This window comes from Aegilops tauschii, chromosome 2, assembly GCF_002575655.3.
Source record: "Aegilops tauschii subsp. strangulata cultivar AL8/78 chromosome 2, Aet v6.0, whole genome shotgun sequence".
NCBI classification, from domain to species: domain Eukaryota; kingdom Viridiplantae; phylum Streptophyta; class Magnoliopsida; order Poales; family Poaceae; genus Aegilops; species Aegilops tauschii.
Window position 1 is genome coordinate 15,551,877 of NC_053036.3, and position 19,246 is coordinate 15,571,122.

Genomic DNA, 19,246 nt, shown 5'->3' on the forward strand with positions numbered 1-19,246 from the left:
TTTGTTTGTACTTATATATTTTATTAAAGTTTATATTATTTTGTTTCTAATTCATTTTAAAATCTTAAAAATACAATTATATATCAAAAAATCAGAAAATAAAACTAATTCATTTTAAAATCTTAAAAATACAAATAATATATCAAAAAAATCAGAAAAATAAAACTAATTCATTTTAAAATCTTAAAAATACAATTATATATCAAAAAAATCAGAAAAATAAAACTAATTCATTTTAAAATCCCTTGAAGGTTTGACAAAAGGTTTGATACATCATTCAGTTCATCGACCAAATACAAAGTTTGGTACAATAAATTATTACACATCAATTCTTCCCTTGTGTCCCTGCTTGCTTACGATTGTGCCGTATCCATGGAGCATCCTCATGATTTAACTTAATGCTTGGGTCAGTGTTCACTTTGAAGGGCGGAATTTCACCAAACATATTATAATCTTCTGACATGTCTGTCTTGTCCTCCACTCCCACGATGTTTCTTTTCCCTGAAAGAACAATGTGGCGCTTTGGATCATCGCATGATGTACTGATCGTTTTCTTATCTTTCCGTTTCCTCGGTTTGCTACTCATGTCCTTCAAATAAAAAACCTGAGCGACATCTTTGGCAAGGACGAATGGTTCGTCAAGGTAACCAAGATTGTTGAAATCCACCATTGTCATTCCGTATTGCTCGTCCACCTTTACCCCACCTCCTCTTAGCTTGAACCATTTGCACCGGAACAAAGGGACCTTAAAGGAGGGTCCATAGTCAAGTTCCCATATCTCCTCTATGTAACCATAATATGTGACCTTTCGCCCATTCTCGGTTGCTGCATCAAAGCGGACACCACTGTTTTGGTTGGTGCTCTTTTTATCTTGGGCGATGGTGTAAAATGTATTCCCATTTATCTCGTACCCTTGGAAAATCGTTATAGTCGAAGATGGTTTCTTGGCCAACATGTACAGCTGATCTCCAACATCATTGTCATTCATTAAATGTTTTCGCAACCAACTGCCGAAAGGCTCCATGTGGGCCTTTCTAATCCAGGATTCAGGCTTCCCCGGGTTGTCCGAGCGTAAAATATTCTTGTGTTGCTTGAAGTACGGAGCCACAAAGCTGGAATTTTGCAGAACTGTGTGGTGTGCTTCAGTCATGGAATGACCGTCCATACATATCGTGGATTTCCTTCCGATCTTGCCTTTTCCACTTAGTCTCCCCTCGTGCCGCGATTGAGGAATACCAATCGGCTTAAGGTCAGGAACATAGTCAATACAGAACTCAATTACCTCCTCATTTCCATAGCCCTTGACGATGCTTCCTTCTGGCCTAGCACAGTTACGAACATATTTCTTTAATACTCCCATGAACCTCTCAAAGGGGAACATATTGTGTAGAAATACAGGACCGAGAATGGAAATCTCTTCGACTAGGTGGACCAGGAGGTGCGTCATAATATCGAAGAAGGATGGTGGGAACACCAACTCGAAACTGACAAGGCATTGGACCACATCGTTCTGTAACCGTGGTAGATCTTCTGGATTGATTACCTTCTGAGAGATTGCATTGAGGAATGCACATAGCTTCACAATGGCTACTCGAACATTTTCCGGTGGGAGCCCCCTCAAAGCAATCGGAAGCAATTGCGTCATAATCACGTGGCAGTCGTGAGACTTCAGGTTTTGGAACTTTTTCTCCGCCACGTTTATTATTCCCTTTATATTCGACGAGAAGCCAGACGGGACCTTCATACTGCTCAAGCATTCAAAAAAATGACCTTCTCTTCTTTGGTAAGAGCGTAGCTGGCATGACCTTGAAACCATTCCGGATGCCGGTCATCTGGGTCTTTCAAAAGTTGCTGGTCCTGCCGTGCTTCCTTTGTATCATTTGTCTTCCCATACACGCCCAAGAAGCTTAGCAGGTTCACGCAAATATTCTTCGTAACATGCATCACGTCGATTGCAGAGCGGACATCTAGGACTTTCCAATATTCTAGCTCCCAAAATATAGATTTCTTCTTCCACATGGGTGCGTGCCCGTCAATTCCCCGCGGAACTGATTGTCCGCCAGGACCCTTTCCAAAGATGACTTTCAAATCCTTGACCATATCAAATATCTCAGCACCAGTACGTTCCGCAGGCTTCGGCCGGTGATCTGCCTTGCCGTTGAAATGCTTGCCTTTCTTTCTTACGTTATGATTTCGGGGAAGAAATCGACGATGACCCAGGTACACGTTCTTCTTACAATTAACCAAACGTACACTTTCAGTCTCATGTAAGCAGTGCGTGCATGCATTGTATCCCTTATTTGTCTGTCCCGAAAGGTTACTGAGAGCAGGCCAATCGTTGATGGTTACAAAAAGCAACGCTCGTAGGTCAAATTCCTCTCCTTTGTGCTCATCCCAGACACGTACACCAGGTCTGGCCCACAACTGTAAAAGTTCATCAACTAATGGCCTTAGGTACACATCGATGTCGTTCCCGGGTTGCTTTGGACCTTGGATGAGCACTGGCATCATAATGAACTTCCGCTTCATGCACAACCAAGGAGGAAGGTTGTAGATGCATAGAGTCACGGGCCAGGTGCTATGGCTGGAGCTCTGCTCGCCAAAAGGATTCATGCCATCAGTACTTAGACCAAATCTTATGTTCCTTGCGTCAGCTGCAAAATCTTTGAACACTCTGTCGATCTTTCTCCATTGCGTTCCATCAGCGGGGTGTCTCAACTCCCCGTCGGACTTACGGTCCTCTTTGTGCCATCGCAACAACTTGGCATGCTTTTTGTTCATGAACAGACGTTTCAACCGTGGTATTATAGGAGCATACCACATCACCTTGGCGGGAACCCTCTTCCTGGGTTTCTCGCCCTCAACATCGTCACCAGGGTCATCGCCTCTGATCTTATAACGCAATGCAGTGCATACAGGGCATTCATTCAAATTCTCGTATTCACCGCGGTAGAGGATGCAGTCGTTAATGCATGCATGTATCTTCAGAACCTCTAAACCTAGAGGGCAGACAACCTTCTTTGCTTCGTACGTACTGGCGGGCAACTCGTTATTCTTCGGAAACATATTCTTCAACATTTTCAGCAAATTTTCAAATGATGAGTCACCTACACCTTCCTGTGCCTTCCATTTTAGCAAATCCAGTGTGCAGCCCAGCTTTTTCAGACTATTATCGCATCCTGGATACAACGACTTTTTGTGATCCTCTAACATGCGATCCAAATTCTCCCTATCCTTGTCAGTTTCGCAGCGTCTCCGTGCATCAGCAATGGTCCGACCAAGATCATCAGCGGGCTCATCATGTGCCTCTTCTTCACCTTCACCTAACCCTTCCCCACCTTCAGCATCATCCTCCATGAAAGTATCACCGAAATGATCATGATAGTTGTCATCGATATCATCCCCTTCTTCATCTTCTTCCATTCTAACCCCTCTTTCTCCATGCTTGGTCCAACAATTATAGCTTGGCATGAAACCGTGCCGAAGCAGGTGCATGTGAACGTCTCTTGAGGAGGAGTAACCCTTCTGATTCTTACAGACAGCACATGGACAGATAATAAAACCTTGCTGCTTGTTCGCATTTGCCACTACGAGGAAATCTTTCAAACCCGTAGTGAACTCGCCGGAGAGTCGGGGACCGTACATCCATTGCCGATTCATCTGCATTATTATTATATAAAGTATATAATTAACCATCATGCATTTGTTAAACTAACTAGCTAGAAATAATACAAATTAAACAATGAACTACACACATGCGTATTTTATCAATGACACATGAAAGGTTCAAGTTGCTAACCGCGATCGCGGAGGAAAAATAAATGAGAAAGCTCAAGTGTGGCTCGGACACTTCATATCATGTTTGTTTCAGGCTCTCGGGCATTTCATCGAACGCCTTGTGTGCATAGGAGGAACCAAAAGCAAACCCACCACCCCCTTCTGAAAATTGTGAAGTGAGCTGAGTCCTATATATAAGGATGGGCCTTTAGTCCCGGTTGGCCTGGCCAACCGCGACTAAAGGCCTTCGGGGACCTTTAGTCCCGGTTGGCCAGGCCAACCGCGACTAAAGCCCCTCCCGTCCGCCAGCTGGATGGGCCTTTAGTCCCGGTTGGCCTGGCCAACCGCGACTAAAGGCCTTCGGGGACCTTTAGTCCCGGTTGGCCAGCCCAACCGGGACTAAAGCCCCTCCCGTCCGCCAGCTGTCGACCGAGCGCGCTGGGCCCAGATAGTTGGTCGCGGGTCTCCTCCCGAACCGCGACTAAAGACCCCTTTTGTTGCGGTTCGATTATTTTGGGGACTAATGGGGGCGTATGGAAGCCTATTTTTCTACTAGTGTAGCGGCTAGGCGCTGCACATTACATGTGCGGCGCTTAGCTCGGAGGCGTTGCACGGCTGGGTGCGAGCCCATGGGCTGCCACGGTGGACAGAGGTGCAACGCCCCGGAGGTAGGCGCTGCACCGTTGGGTGTGGCGCCGGCGTGGCGGGCGCTACACAAAAGGGTCAGGCGCTGCACCGTAGGGTGTGGCGCCGGCGTGCCGGCCTAGCTCCATTTTCAAGTTCAAAAGAACACGAACAAAGCTAGTAGCGAGAATCGGAATACACACGGACAAGCACATGCATGCCTGCACGTAGTAGGAAACAATCATGTGCACTCTACGTAGTCACACGCCGGCCGCAGACTCTACCTGCCTAGCTAGCAGTTACCCATCTCCAAACACACCTTGATTTTCCTACCTTCTCGGTCGTCACATCATCACTGATGACAATGTAGGGCCAGTTCATTGGGGCGATTCAGAATTATCCCCCTCCCCAACTTCTCCCAGAATCGTCACTTCATTTTTTTTTACAACTCTATCTAGTTAAGGTCTAATTAGCTAGGATTGTAGAAAAAATATTGAATGACGATTCTGGGTAAAGCTGAGGAGGGGGGCGATTCTGGCAGAATCGCCAAAAAAACTGGCCCCGTAACCCATTGCCAATTATCAAGCTGTCCGGCCGGATTTGTGCTGCTTTAATGGCATTTTCATGTTTCTTGCAAAAAAAGGTATTTTCATGTTTTCCGTCGCAGGCCACTCCTCTCTACGGTGCTCATCGTTCATGTCGTCCTGCCCCCAACCTCATGCCACATCGTGGTAGACTTGCCAACAGCCCTATACGAACCTGCCGGCTGCCACCACTACCGTCCAACCCCCACCTCATCTTTTTGTACTATAGTGGCCACAAGCCGTCGGATTCACCTCCTTTTTGAAATGATTGCGCGTACCACAATGATGCAGAGGCCAAGGATTTAACCTCCTTCTAAAAATAAGAGAGAGGGAAAAAAGCAGTCGGATTCACCTTCACTGGATTAAGCAGCTCCGACTTATGTTCAACTAGTTACTTTCAAAGTAGAAAAGCTTTATACTCAATTTAAAGTACAAGAGCAACAAGCACAAGACAACAACAGAAAAGAAAAATGAGACACAACTTTATGTCAATGCCAAACTAGAGGTACAAGGAAGCTAGTACCATGCCCTGGCCTTCTTTGATGCCCTTACACAATCCTTCTCCAATCCCAATGGGGGTACTACCCATTCGATGTGGCTCCAAGTGTCATCGAACCATGGGTCGATGCTCATCTAAGAGCTAAGACTAGCGTTCCTACTGGCTTGGTAAAGGGGCTCAATAACCGCAGAAAATGAGCCTTGATTTCTCGCCAATCCTGTCGCACCATTGCATCCCGAAAAGGCCGCTCCCGTCCAGGCTCAATGATGCGAAACCGAATGCGGCATGTCAGTAGGGCGCACACAAAAAAAAAGGACCAGCCAAACACGTAGAAGCAGAAAGCGCTCACTCAACCTGCCGAACCTCGACGCCGATAGCTTGGATAGTACCATCACCGCCGCCAGATGGCTCAGCACGCCACAACGCCCCTCATAGCCCCACTGATAGCGAGCAAGTAAAAGAAACATGTAATAGCTGGAGTAAATTAGTAGATGCATCCGATCGATATACCCTGCGGTCTCACTACCCGTATAAATTAAGTGATGGGCCAATGGATCCGCCAAAATGGTACGGCATGTGCGGATGCATCCACTGGTCGCATGCATTTCAATTTTCAAACCACGCGCCCCGATTCAAATCCCCAACGTATACCTGACACAAACAAATCTACTACTATCCCCTCCGCTACACGGACGGACGGATCTGATCTAGTACCCACATTGATTAATCTGCCTCCAGCACAGTCGCTAGTACTAGTTCCAATAATTAATCACCCACATCGTATGCATGCATTTTTTTTTCCTTTTTGAACCGCATGCATTTTATTTCAGGTCAAAACAGCCTGCACACTCTTTTGTTTTTCATTTCCTTTCGGGTGCGATGCGAACAAAACAGCACCCAGCGTGGCTACGAGGAAGAAGATGGGCTGAAAGAGATGGTAAAAAAATTACGTACTTCTACTGCTACAATTGTTACTGTAGAGGAAGAAGATGAGCGACTCCAGTGGTGGTCACGGCGGCAGCGTGCAGCCACCACTGCTGGGGTCTGGCTGCATCTCATGTCAGGAAGATTCGGAGTGTGCATCAATTTCAGTGCGGCCAATGAGGGCTCAAAACGTCACCATGATTCCCTATCCGCTGGTACTTAATCACCTCGGTAAATTACCGCGGTAGTTAAACCGCCTGTCTGGACCGACTGGCGTGAATATGGCATATGCCCGCATCGCATCGACATGGGGATTAATTACCAAATTAACTATGGAAGGAGTACTGCTACACTTGTGGGAGGATTTGACCTTTTAAATGAGAGGATTAAACCTTTGGCAATTAGAGAGATGCATGGACGAGTGGCCAGCATGGATCGAGATGCATGCATGGGCGACGAGGTGTAGCATGTACGAGTACATGTGCATGTGAGCACCATTCGGTTTGGCTCGACCTTTGGTGGTATCATCGTCCGGTCGTCCGTCGTGCCGTCGTCTTCCTCCTCAGAAATGCAAAGTGCTTTCAAGAAAGAAAGAGAAAGGAGATGCAAATGCAAATATATGTAGGGTGGATGATTCCCTGCTTTCCGAGTCCCAAAGCGAGCCTTCTGGGGTTGTCCGAAAGAGTTCAGGCAAGGAAGCAAAGCTTGGACTATCATCATAAGCCTTTCCTTCTCTCTTGCTGCATGCCTGCCCAACTTTTGGCACAAGTACTAGTAATTTTCATTCACATGCATGGGCCGGTGGAAGTACACTAACCTTCTTCTCTTTTTAATTGTATATACACTTCCTCTGTTTGAAAATATAAAATGTCATACTATTTTTTTAAAACTGCATGTACATGTGTTCGTTTACTCATTACCGTCCGTATACAATTCATACTGAAATATTCAAAACATCTTGTATCTGTGAATGGATTAGGGGGGTAGAAGTTAACTGAAGGTCACACTTGCAAGCACCTGCCGGGATAACCTAGATTAACCGTGCATGCATGCATGCATAAGTACAACACGATCGACTGATAATCACTGCATGCTCCGTAGCAAGAGATTTACTGGATATATACAGCTGATAAGTTCGTTGCGGTATTATTTTTGGCTACTGAAAGTAAAGGAAAACTTTGTCTTTCACAAAAAAAAAAGGTTTCTGAAATTAGAGCATCTACAACCGGACTCCTCAAATGCTTCACAACCGTCGGGATAGATGGCCTGGTCAGTGAACGATCACAAAATCATGACCTAACCATACGCCTCACACTCACTCTGTACGTCCAGGCTGACCGTCACCCTTATATCCATCCCATATCTAGGGCGGATTTGGGAGGATCAGATGCGCCCGGGAGCATCTGCCACCTAGGATCCGGCCCATGCTGGTCCACCCCATCCCCACATATATTGGTCCCCATCCACATCATGGACCAAACCCTAGACAATCCCGTCAACTCCACACCACTCCGTCCGAAGCTCCGTTCCGATGATCTCCAGCCTTCTCTGGTATGACTGGCAACGGATCCGACTCCGAGATGTCCCGACCTGTCGATTGGGACCTCATCCCATGTGGCCACGAGGAGGAGATGGCCAAGAGGAGTCCACGCGACCGTGGTCAGACTCGACCCGGCAGGAATCCATTGCGTCTGTGCAAAGGGAACTTGGATCCACCGAGCTTGGTGGCGGGAAGCGTGTGACCACTGCCTCGCCAGACACGGTGCGGTCGATTTGGCACCCCAACGCCAGGATGGCGATGCAACCCCTTCGGCGGCGCGTCTTCCCCGTGGTGTCGGGCTCCGAGTCGGAGATAAACGTCGGCATGCATCACCGCCCATCGAGTGTTATGAAGCGGACTGCCCACCGTGAAAGGAAAAGGGCGCGGTAGCCTTCGGTGCCGAGGTCGTGAAGGCGGAGTCGCACGTCCCATGTCCCACTCTTCCTCAGTGGCGACCGAACCTCCACTTTGCAGGTCTCACGGCCATCGGACATGGGCACGGAAAAGAACAACAAGGACGGGTGCCGGTGAAGATTAGACTAGGTTTTATGTTGCGTGTAATTGCGTGAATTTGAGAATTTTTTCCTCATGAGGTATCCGATTGTGGAAAAGGACACTGAAGGGTGATCAGTCATTGTCCGTTGACACGTCCAGATGAGCCCGCGGGTGATTAGAGGACAGATTTGCTAAGTAATGCTGTAGAAGTGGCGTGAGTGATGCTGATGTGCCGCCACACCGTTACATGTGTTCACAGGACGGACAAGTTGACAGATCAAGTGGTGTGTTTAAACAAAAAAATGTCCACGGGGCACACGGAGCAGGAGATCCATTTTTTGAAAAAACAAACGGCATAGCAATACAGAGAGAGTGACAGTCCAGCATAGGCGTGCATGGGGTGTGCCAGCAGGAAGGATCGCCATCAGCCTCACTGCATGATACTGTAACAACTTTCTCCTGTTACACTGTCTTCTCCGGCCTGGCCAACAAACAATCACCCAGCTCGACGTCCATCATCCATCCACCTCACCCCCCATCCCCCAATGCACCACCACCAGATTCTACCTCCAACACTTCGAGTTCCTCGCTCGCTCTCTGCAGCAGCTGCTGTGCTCTGCTCTGAAAACGATTTCACCTCCCACCACTACTCTGAAATCCCGGGCCTCCGGGTTTCCCGGCCTCACTCACTCACTCACTCTCCTGTACTACTAGTAGCAGCCAGCCAGCCGGCCAGCAGCATCACCCTCTCCCGTAGCTCACCTTAACTACCGCCTGACAGGCATCGCCCTCTCCAGCTCCGTCTCAAACTTTCAAACTCCACTCTGTTCCCTCCCACCAGCAGCGCCAAGCAACACCTCGTTGCACTCTGAGGGTGATCGGGTGGCATGAAGTGGTACTCGCGGAGCCGGTCCGTGCCGGCCACGCCCAGGGGCCTCCCCGCCGACGCCATCGCCGGCAACCCCGGCCCCGGCTGCATGTCCATGGTCCACTACCTCATCTTCGCCCCCGGCGCCGGCTGCGTCGGCCGCCCTCCCTCCTCCGACGGTTCCTCCGTTGCCGCCACGGCCACCGCCGTCGTCTCCGGTTCCCACAAGCTCAACTCTCCTTCTCCCTCACCCCACGAGAAAGGTACGTACGCTAACTAAACTGATGCAATTGCAATTGCAACTGAGTGCAGAGAGCTACTAGTCCATGGGAAGTGACTTCATTTGACATATCCGATCGATTTGCAAATGCAGGGCTGGAGGCGCCGAGGAACAGCCTGGAGCTGGACGCGGACCAGCTGCGGGACATCCAGATCGGCGTGCAGGTGGAGCCGGCGTTCGACGCGCTGGCGGTGGCCGGCAGGAGGAGCACGGGAGGCCGGGCCACCGCGCCGCCGTCCGAGGCCGGGACGCCGCGCACGCCCAGCCTCGTCGCGCGCCTCATGGGCATCGACGGCCTCCCCGACGACGCCTGCTCGCCCTCGCCGGGCCTCAAGAAGGGCAACAACAATCCCAGGGCGGCGGCGGCGGCGGCGGCCGTCAAGGAGAAGAAGAAGCGGGTCATCCCCGAGTCCATGAACCGGCAGCCGCTGCGGAGCCTCAGCTGCAACGTCGGCGCCGGCGACGCCAGGTCGCTCCCGGACACGCCGCGGGCGTCCGCGTCGTCGGCCAGGACGGCCTCCGCGTGGGACGTGGTGGACCGCCCGCGGCTGTCGTTGCAGGTGCTCAAGGAGAACGTGCTCGACAGGGCGGCGCAGTACATGTCCATGCCGACCTCGCCGACGTCGGCGAAGAAGAAGAAGGATAGGAGGGACGGGGACGCCGTGGGGCACCGGCGGAGGGACGCCAAGGAACACGCCCGCGAGATCGTCAGGCAGGCCAAGGAGACCGTCACCAACCGCAAGTCCGGCGGCAAGCAGAAGCCGACGACGGCGAGCGCGGGCTGCGACAACAAGGAAAACGCGATTCCGTCTGCGGTGGAGGACAAGAAGATGGTGGTGGTCCAAGTTCCAGCAGCGGCAGCTTCCGTCGTCACACCGACCGCGCCGCCGACGCCGCAGGCGAAAGCACAAGCCGATCAGCAGCAGCCACACGCCCCGAGGCTTCCACCGCCCCCGCCGCCGATGCGCGCGAAACCGTCGCGGCCACCGCCTCCGCCACCGCCACCGGATCATCCAATTCCAACGACGTCGACCAGAGCGGCGCCGCTGTCGCCGCAGGCCGTCCAGTGCAAGCGACCACCAGACGGGTGCGAGCGCTTCGCGACGCGGGTCAAGAAGCCGCCAGCCGAGACAACGATTGAAAAGGCGGCACCCCCGTCGTCTCCTTCCACAGTCGCAGGAGCCACCGCGCCGGCGGCGAGCTCGCACGCGCGCGTCGTCGACCAGCACCACCGCCGCAGATTACTTCTTCCCGCGGTGGCGTCCACATCGTCCTCGTCCTCGTCGCTGGAGGACGACCCCGAGTACGGTTACCTGCGAACGGTGCTGGAGCGTGGCGGGTTCATGCGCGCAGTGCCGCCGCCGCACCGGCCGTTCAAGGGCCACTCCATGTCATCCCCGGTGGACCCGATCGTGTTCCATCTCCTGGAGCTGGACCTCCCCGCGGACGACTCCGACGACCGCCGCCAGGGCCCGCTCCGGCACCGCTGGAACCGGAAGCTCCTCTTCCACCTAGCACAAGAAATCCTCGCCGATCTCCTCCACCTCGACGACAACGGCGCCTCCCCCGCAACAAGACCGCACGGGCCGGCGCTGCTATCCAAGTTATGGAGCACGGTGAAGGCGTTCCCGGCGGCGGACTGCAGGGTGGTGGGCGACATCGACGCGCTGGTGGCACTGGACCTGGACTCGGCGAGCGTGCGCGGGCTGGCGCGGCACCCGGCGGTGGCGGAGGAGGCCGGCGACGTGGCGGAGGACGTGGCCGAGCTGGTCCTGGACGCGCTCCTCAGGGAATCTCTCCCTCCGTCGTCCTGGTCGTTGTCGCCGGCACGTGCGCCGAGGTAGCTAGCCGTTGGGCAGGCGTGACGCCGGGTGACGTCGCCGGATCCCAACGGAATCAGCGGGGGACGGGCGGGCGCTGACACCCATGCGGCGGGCGGGCGTACGCTCCGCGGCAGGGCGGCCGTACCAACCGACCGCCGCTGCGGCTCCCTCAGATCACTGTTCGACGGCCGCGATGACGACGGGTGGCAGGCCGGTGGCTTCGCTTTGGTGTGCGTGCGCATGGGTTTTACTACTCTTGGTAGTAGTAGTAGTTCTGGATGAGTTACTATAATTACTTTCTTTCCCTCTCTTTTTTTCTCTTTAAATTTTAGATTTCAGGTGTACATAATGAACCATCGATCTCATCTTGTAATTTTGATCAACATCATGATGATACATTCCCATTTCTCATTTTTTGTTTCTACTCCCTCCGTTCCTAAATACAAGTCCTTCTAGAGATTTCAATATGGACAACATACGGATGAACATATACATATTTTAAAATATAAATTCGTCCATTTTGCTCCGTATGTAGTCTTTCTTGGAACCTCTAAAAAGATTTGTATTTCGGAATAGAGGGAGTATGAAACTTCGCGGATATTGACCACCTACACTTGCGCGTCGACGAACCAAAAATCGTTGTGTAAAAAAATGTGGAGCTTTGCAAAAATGTCACTACAACTGCCAAAATGTTTAGTTTGCATGGAATGAGCTGTGGGTATGGTTAAGGATGGTTTCATGTTGATCCAAGAACTTAAACTGCAACTTGAAAATAATACCAGAAATTTGCGTGTTACATACGAGGAGTGCTTATTTATTTTTCTTATGCCATTGCCTAGGATGTCGACACAATTTGCTGATGCATATGCTGCATGGCTGCATGCATGCAATTGGAGTTTTGAATGTAGATCTCAACGGCCAGCATTGGACATCATAATGTGGGCAGCAGTGGTATCTTGTGCTGGTAGGGACAGACAAAAGAGGGAGGAAGGTATACTATCAACATTAGTAGTACTACTACTACACACTGGAGTAGTCCTGGATCAGCATGCATGCTTGCTTTCAAATCTCACCGGTAATCTCAGCAGTAGTATATTAACTATCCCATCAGTACCTGCAGCATCATTTTTATATTGTTTCAAACTGAGATGGAGAGAGTGTGTGTGATGCAAAGGATCAGCATCTTTGTGGGGAAATGGTGTTAGCCCGGATTATAAAATGTGCAGACAGCAAACTCAAGGACTGTGAAAAGCAGAGAGATATTGTTTCTTGCTTGGTTTGCTAGCTGATGCTGAATCATTTGTACTTTTCCATGGAATGTCTTTTCCCTGATTTGGATGTGTTTAGTTTAGCTAGGGACTTGTGGCAATGTGTACTGCACCGCTTCAAATTGTTTGTTTCTGTCCCACATAGTACACACCCGGTTTGGTGTCATGCTTCTGTCTCTTTTGTGTTGGCCTCGGCCGGTACACCCCAGGCGGTTAAAATTTGGATTTGTGTACATTAATTTGGCTGGAATGTGTAAGGGAATAGGTACAATATACTTTATAAAGTACCTAAATGTGTTTTTCTCCCCTAATTTGGCTGGATTTTTACTCCCTTTGTGTCAGTCGGGGATGAAGTTGCCAATCGAAATGGGAATTAGAGTGAAAATAATAAGAGGCACGAATGCACGATACTATATACTCCAGTGGAAACCAGTGAAAATCAAGTGCAAATTGTTGGAAATATTAGCACTTTTCCAATTAGACTAATCCACGAGTAAACAGTAAGCATCGCAAATATGGTATGCATCTCATACCGATACCTAAGCATACTAGCACGTACAGAATATAGAAGCGAACCATCTATGAGCAGCACATATACGGCTAGCACAAGTACGACTGAACGAGGGATGAGCAGATCATACCCTCCGGTTGGCCAGGCCAACACTGCGGCGGCGGCAGCAGCCTCGGCGTCTTCAGTGGCCTTCTTCTTGGCGGCGGCGGCCATGGTGTCGATGCAGGGGAAGGAGTGGAAGCAGAGGCGGACGGAGCCGGGGACGGATCAGGAGCAGTCGCGTCGAGACGCTCCCCAAAAACCTTATTGCCGTTCTCCCGGGCAAGATCTCGAACGACAGGGTTCCGGAGGCACCTGCTCTCCTGACCAACCTTGCACGCGGTCGTCGAGATGGGGTTGTCGGAGACAGCGCAGAGTGAGCAACAGTAGATGACGGCTAGGTTACGCGTCACTCCACTGGGCAGAGCCTTCTTATATAGGCCGTCGAGTAGGAAGTCGTGGGCCTGGAGGAGGCCTACGACCGAGTCGACGCACTCCCGGGAAGGGAGTCGTCGTTCCCGGAGAAGGGTCGCACACCCGCGAACGGAGTCGACGAATCCCGGAACGCAAGTCAGCCCACAGTCCTGTTAGCAACTCGTTAATTATTCCCTGATTAATTAATTCGTTCCTGAGCGGCAAAAATAAGCTCCGGCTTGTTCCCGCGGCGCGCGCGCGTCGTGCCGAGGTGAGATGAGGCGTGGCGAGGCGGGCGGCAGAGGAGGAGGAGCGCGCATGTACCACTCCTCTTCCCAAGCTCCTAATGGCAAGTGGTAGAGTAGCCCTTATAAAGGGGTCTCAACTCTCCTCAACTAGCAAGGTGGGACTAAATTTCCCACCACCTGCCATATCATACATGGGCCTCAAGATTAACCAGAAATCATTGTTCATATGGGCCTAAATCCCATCTATGATTCAACAATTCCCCACCAGATCTCGAGGGACATAAGTTTGTCAACTGTTCCAAACAATGTTTGATATATCAAAAATTTCAGTGGAGACTGTTAAGTTGAACTTACACCTAGAGCAACAGGATTAGACTTCTTCACAACTGAACAATGGACTATGCCTTGAATTGTCAGTTTGGCATGCAGAAGTTTCGCCTATTGTCAGCTGATACGTGGCTGCCGAAGGCTAAACCCCACTGGTGGAGCTTATTAGTCATACTCCGTACCTTCTCATGAGCTTCCTAGAGATTACCCAATCTCATAGACTGTGACCAGCAGTCGGGCTCACATAGGTGTGTTCCTCCAAAAAAATGCTCTGTAGATTAGCATCTTGCTTACACAAGTTTTGGAACACATTAAGACAAAAGTCAGACTGCCTTGCAGAATTGAGAGTATTACTGCATCTCCAACGGTGTGGGTTTATTAAGGATACTCTCCTCAGTTGAGCGCTGGATTGTTTTCCCAGGTCCTAATTCACGGGATCTTCGATCACATAGGTTGGGTTACCCCCATGGCAACTTACGTGGGTCTCATTGTAGGGGAACGCGACAGAAAATAAAAATTTCCGGTATAGCGAGCATGCCCAGGACCACTATGGAGACTGCATACAAGGTTTGATCTGATCCGTACCGACTCGAAGCGCAGCGGAAGAAGAGACGGTGGAGATCGTCAGTGCAGATGCCCGCAGCTAGGATTTACAAGCTCCCAACCGCGAGGATGTACTCCCTCTCCGGACAGCCCATCGGGAGGCGGTCGGACAGTCCCCCGGACGATGTCGCAGACAGCCCTTCGGGAGGACCCTCGAAACTCGGACGGTAACTCAGACAGCCCTTCGGGAGGATACTCGAACAGCCCCTTGGGAAAAAGATCGAAACTACAATCTCACTACGGGGTTGCACACATACGGTGTCAGCTATCCGGAAGGGCTTCGCCGTTCAGAACTAGTTCCTGCCGGAACCCAGACAACCTTTTGGCTCTACGAAACTATTTCGCTGGGAGGGAGAGAGAAGCCAGACAAGTCATGGCATGTGTATGAGAGCAAGGGATGAAGAGATGGCAGCCCTCACCTCCTCTATTTATAGGAAAACCAAGGGGTAGTGTGCCTCCACAAATTACCAAAAACTCCCATGCATTAGGTCACACATGAGGGTGTTAAGGACAAAATGGGATGCCATGTGGAGCTCCAAGGAGCTCCACCACCCATGGCCGGCCACCCCTAGGGGGGCCCCCAAATGGGGTTCCTTTCCTTGTAAGCCACTTCCTCTAGAACTTTGACCAAGTCCAAAAAGGTGGCTCTTCAAAAATATCCCAAAAGCACTTTCACTATTCACGACGACATTTTTCAGCGTCCGTTCGAACTGAAAATATTTATGTGGGCTTAGAACATTTCCAGTACCCACAAAAAAAATTCAACTCGTTCCGAAACAATTTCGGTTTACTGATTTTCATCTGCGAAATGCATCTGAAGTGGCTCCGGCAGCTCCGGAACATTTCCTGTTTTTATCCCGGAAAATTCCAAAAAGTTTATAGAATGATTCTGGCACCCTCCAAGAATTATCAGGCATGTGCCGAAACCAATTTGACTTAATAGTATATCCCGAAATAACTTTTCGGTTTCACCGAAACTCATCCGATGACCTCTCTTGGCGGAACTTTTCCGAAGTCCGAAACTTTTATGGTGTCCGAAACTTTTTCTGTGATTTTCTCTCAGACTCCCTGTCTAGTATTCAGCAGATAGATGTCCCTTAAGCGTGTGACCCTATTGGTTCGGTGAAGTATAGACATGACCCGGAACCCCTTCCGATCAATGATCAATATCAGAGCCGTGGACACCCATATTGACCCCTATACCCACATGAATAAATATTCGAGTGAACCTCCAGTTGCAGTGAGCTATTCCTGTTGCTTCGCGATACATCACAAACACCCGAGGTGAGATTTATTGCATCCCCGTGGACGAACAATTTGTCCACCATGCAAGTTACCTCGTTACCGGTTTTGTTCTCTTTTCTCGTTTCCGTGTTCCGGCATCCCAGTGATCAAATCACAAGATGTCTGGCTAGACAATTATGGATGCCGCAACAACGAGAGGGCCAAAGAATATTTCTCCATCGTCGGAGGTGCAAATTCCAATCTTGATCTATCTTGTTACTTGACATACTTTTCCGTGAACCCGTAAGCCGCCGTAATAGCCACCCAGTTACGGATGACGTTTAACAAACCCCAAAGTTCACAAAGCAAGCACGAAGGAACTCGATACTCTCATGGTCTAAGGAATTATGCAAACATTAACTGAAAGATCGTGGATGTCGCCTAGAGGGGGGGGGTGAATAGGCGCTTTAAAATAATTACGGATTAGGCTAGAACAAATACGAAATAAACCTAGCGGTTAATTTGTCAAGCACAAACCTACAACAACTAGGCTCACCTATGTGCACCAACAACTTATGCTAAGCAAGATAAACTACTAGGTGATAGCAAGATATATGACAAGAAACAATATGACTATCACAAAGTAAAGTGCATAAGTAAAGAGCTCGGGTAAGAGATAACCGAGGCACGCGGAGACGACGATGCATCCCGAAGTTCACACCATTGCGGATGCTAATCTCCGTTTGGAGCGGTGTGGAGGCACAATGCTCCCCAAGAAGCCACTAGGGCCACCGTAATCTCCTCATGCCCTCGCACAATGCAAGATGTCGTGATTCCACTAAGGGACCCTTGAGGGCGGTCACCGAACCCGTACAAATGGCAACCCTTGGGGGCGGTCGCCGAACCCGTACACTTTGGCAACCCTTGGGGGCGGTCACCGGTACCCGTCAAATTGCTCGGGGCGATCTCCACAACCTAATTGGAGACCCCGACGCTTGCCCGGAGCTTTACACCACAATGATTGAGCTCCGAACACCACCAACCATCTAGGGCGCCCAAGCACCTAAGAGGAACAAGCTCAAGGGCACCAAGCACCCAAGAGTAATAAGCTTCTCAACTTGTAACTTCCACGTATCATCGTGGAGAACTCAAACCGATGCACCAAATGCAATGGCAAGGGCACACGGAGTGCCCAAGTCCTTATTTCCCAAATCCCACCAAAGCAACTAATGCTAGGGAGGAAAATGAGAGGAAGAACAAGAAGGAGAACACCAAGAACTCCAAGATCTAGATCCAAGGGGTTCCCCTCACATAGAGGAGAAAGTGATTGATGGAAATGTGGATCTAAATCTCCTCTCTCTTTTCCCTCAAAAACTAGCAAGAATCCATGGCGGGATTGAGAGTTAGCAAGCTCGAAGAAGGTCAACAATGGGGGAAGAACACGAGCTCAAAGGATAAGGTTCATTGGGGAAGAAGCCCCCCTTTTATAGGTGGGGGAAAATCCAACCGTTATGCTCACAGCCCGCACAGAGCGGTACTACCGCTCCAAGGAGCGGTACTACCGCTAGGGCGGTAGTACCCCTTTGAAAAACAACAGGGAGGAGGCAAAAGGCCAATAGAACCGCCGGAGCGGTACTACCGCTCGTCCTCACGGTACTACCGCTCGACCTCACGGTACTACCGCTAGGGATAGCGGTACTACCGTAAATGGTAGCGGTACTACTGCTTGCGAGCGGTACTAAAAAAATACTTCCGTGCCTACCTCCGCTGAGCAAAACACGAGATTTTGGTCCGGAGCGGTACTACCGCTCAGGAGCCGCGGTAGTACATCTCTGGAGCGGTAGTAAAAATTTACATCCGCTCTAGCCGCGGTAGTACTGCTGCAGCCTTTACCAAAACAGCCACAACTTCTGCAAACGGACTCCGAATTCAACGAAACCAAGTTTGTTGGAAAGCTAGCGACAAGGGCTAACACAATCCTGATAGAAATAAAAATAAGAAGCAAATTAGAAAAGGCCCATAAGAAAATGGTGAAAACCCTTCTTCGAATAAGACCGGTAAAACCTCCAACACCAAAAACGCAATAGAAGAAGCATGTGAGCTCCGTTTTCGATGAACTCGAGCTTGTCAAGAAGATGACCATAAGCTCCAAATCTCACAAAGAGAACCAAACAAGAACCAAGAAAGATGATGCAAGCATGCAATGGTTTGAACTCTACGAACGATGCAATCAAGCTACTCACTTGAGAGCCCCCCTTGATAGTACGGCAAACGATCCTATAATCCGATCTCCAAACTACCACCATGAGACCGGTAAAATAGAGAACCTATCAAGGCCAAACATTTGCCTTGCACAATGTCCACTTGAGCTAGATGTAGACGATCTTGACTTCCTCAAGTAGGACTACCTTTCTTGATTGCGTTGGCTCGGTGAAGACTAGTTGATTGCTCCCCCATACTCCACTATGGGTGAGCCACTCTTCGGCACATCTTCACAAGTGCATTGACACAACAATGGATGGCAAGCTTCAAGAACTTGATCTCTTCGTGATGCTCCACTTGAACTTGCACACGGCAATCTTCATGATGATCACCACTTGATGTCATCCTTTCCATGGGTTGTATGATATCTTCCTCTTGATGCAAGCCCATGGACACGTACCTAACCCCACATAGAACTCTCCCATAGACCATGGGTTAGTACACAAAGTGCAATGGACAATGCTTCCCATACCATGGGATCACTTGATCCCTCTCGGTACATCTTCTACGCTTTGTGAGTTGATCAACTTGATTCACTCTTGACTTAGTCTTGATCAACCTTGAATCTTTCCAACTCTCTTCGTTTGGATGATGTCTTGAAGGTAAACATGAATGATCACACAATATTCTTCTTCAAGACATGCTTGCAATAAGCTCAACACTCACACGACCAATCTTTGGATAATTCCTTAATAGCACCTTGGTCAACACTTAAACTCCTTGAAACCAACACATGGACTTCAAGAAATGCCTATGGACAAATCCTTGAAATATAACTCAATGCAACCATTAGTCCATAGAGAATGTCATCAATTACCAAAACCAGACATGGGGGCACCGCATGTCCTTTCAATCTCCCCCATTTTGGTAATTGATGACAATCACTTTCAAGAGAGTTTATATAAGGAATTATACATCACCATGCAATGCAACAAC

General features: G+C 49.8%; 1 protein-coding gene across 1 annotated transcript; it reads left to right on the plus strand.

Moving 5' to 3' along the window:
- The first annotated feature begins 9,005 nt into the window (after nucleotides 1–9,005).
- Nucleotides 9,006–11,825, plus strand: LOC109751251 (uncharacterized). Its single transcript, XM_020310151.3, has 2 exons — nucleotides 9,006–9,574; nucleotides 9,685–11,825. Exons 1-2 carry the CDS (start codon nucleotides 9,331–9,333, stop codon nucleotides 11,433–11,435), a joined length of 1,995 nt encoding a protein of 664 aa, XP_020165740.1. The 5' UTR covers nucleotides 9,006–9,330; the 3' UTR covers nucleotides 11,436–11,825.
- The last annotated feature ends 7,421 nt before the right edge of the window (nucleotides 11,826–19,246 follow it).

What these genes read in the sequence shown, in the direction of transcription:
- LOC109751251 (XM_020310151.3), top strand. Translation starts at nt 9,331, where the DNA reads ATGAAGTGGTACTCGCGGAGCCGGTCCGTGCCGGCCACGCCCAGGGGC. An exon ending in TCCCTCACCCCACGAGAAAG is followed by an intron (nt 9,575 to 9,684) that starts GTACGTACGCTA and finishes TTGCAAATGCAG; the next exon opens with GGCTGGAGGCGCCGAGGAAC.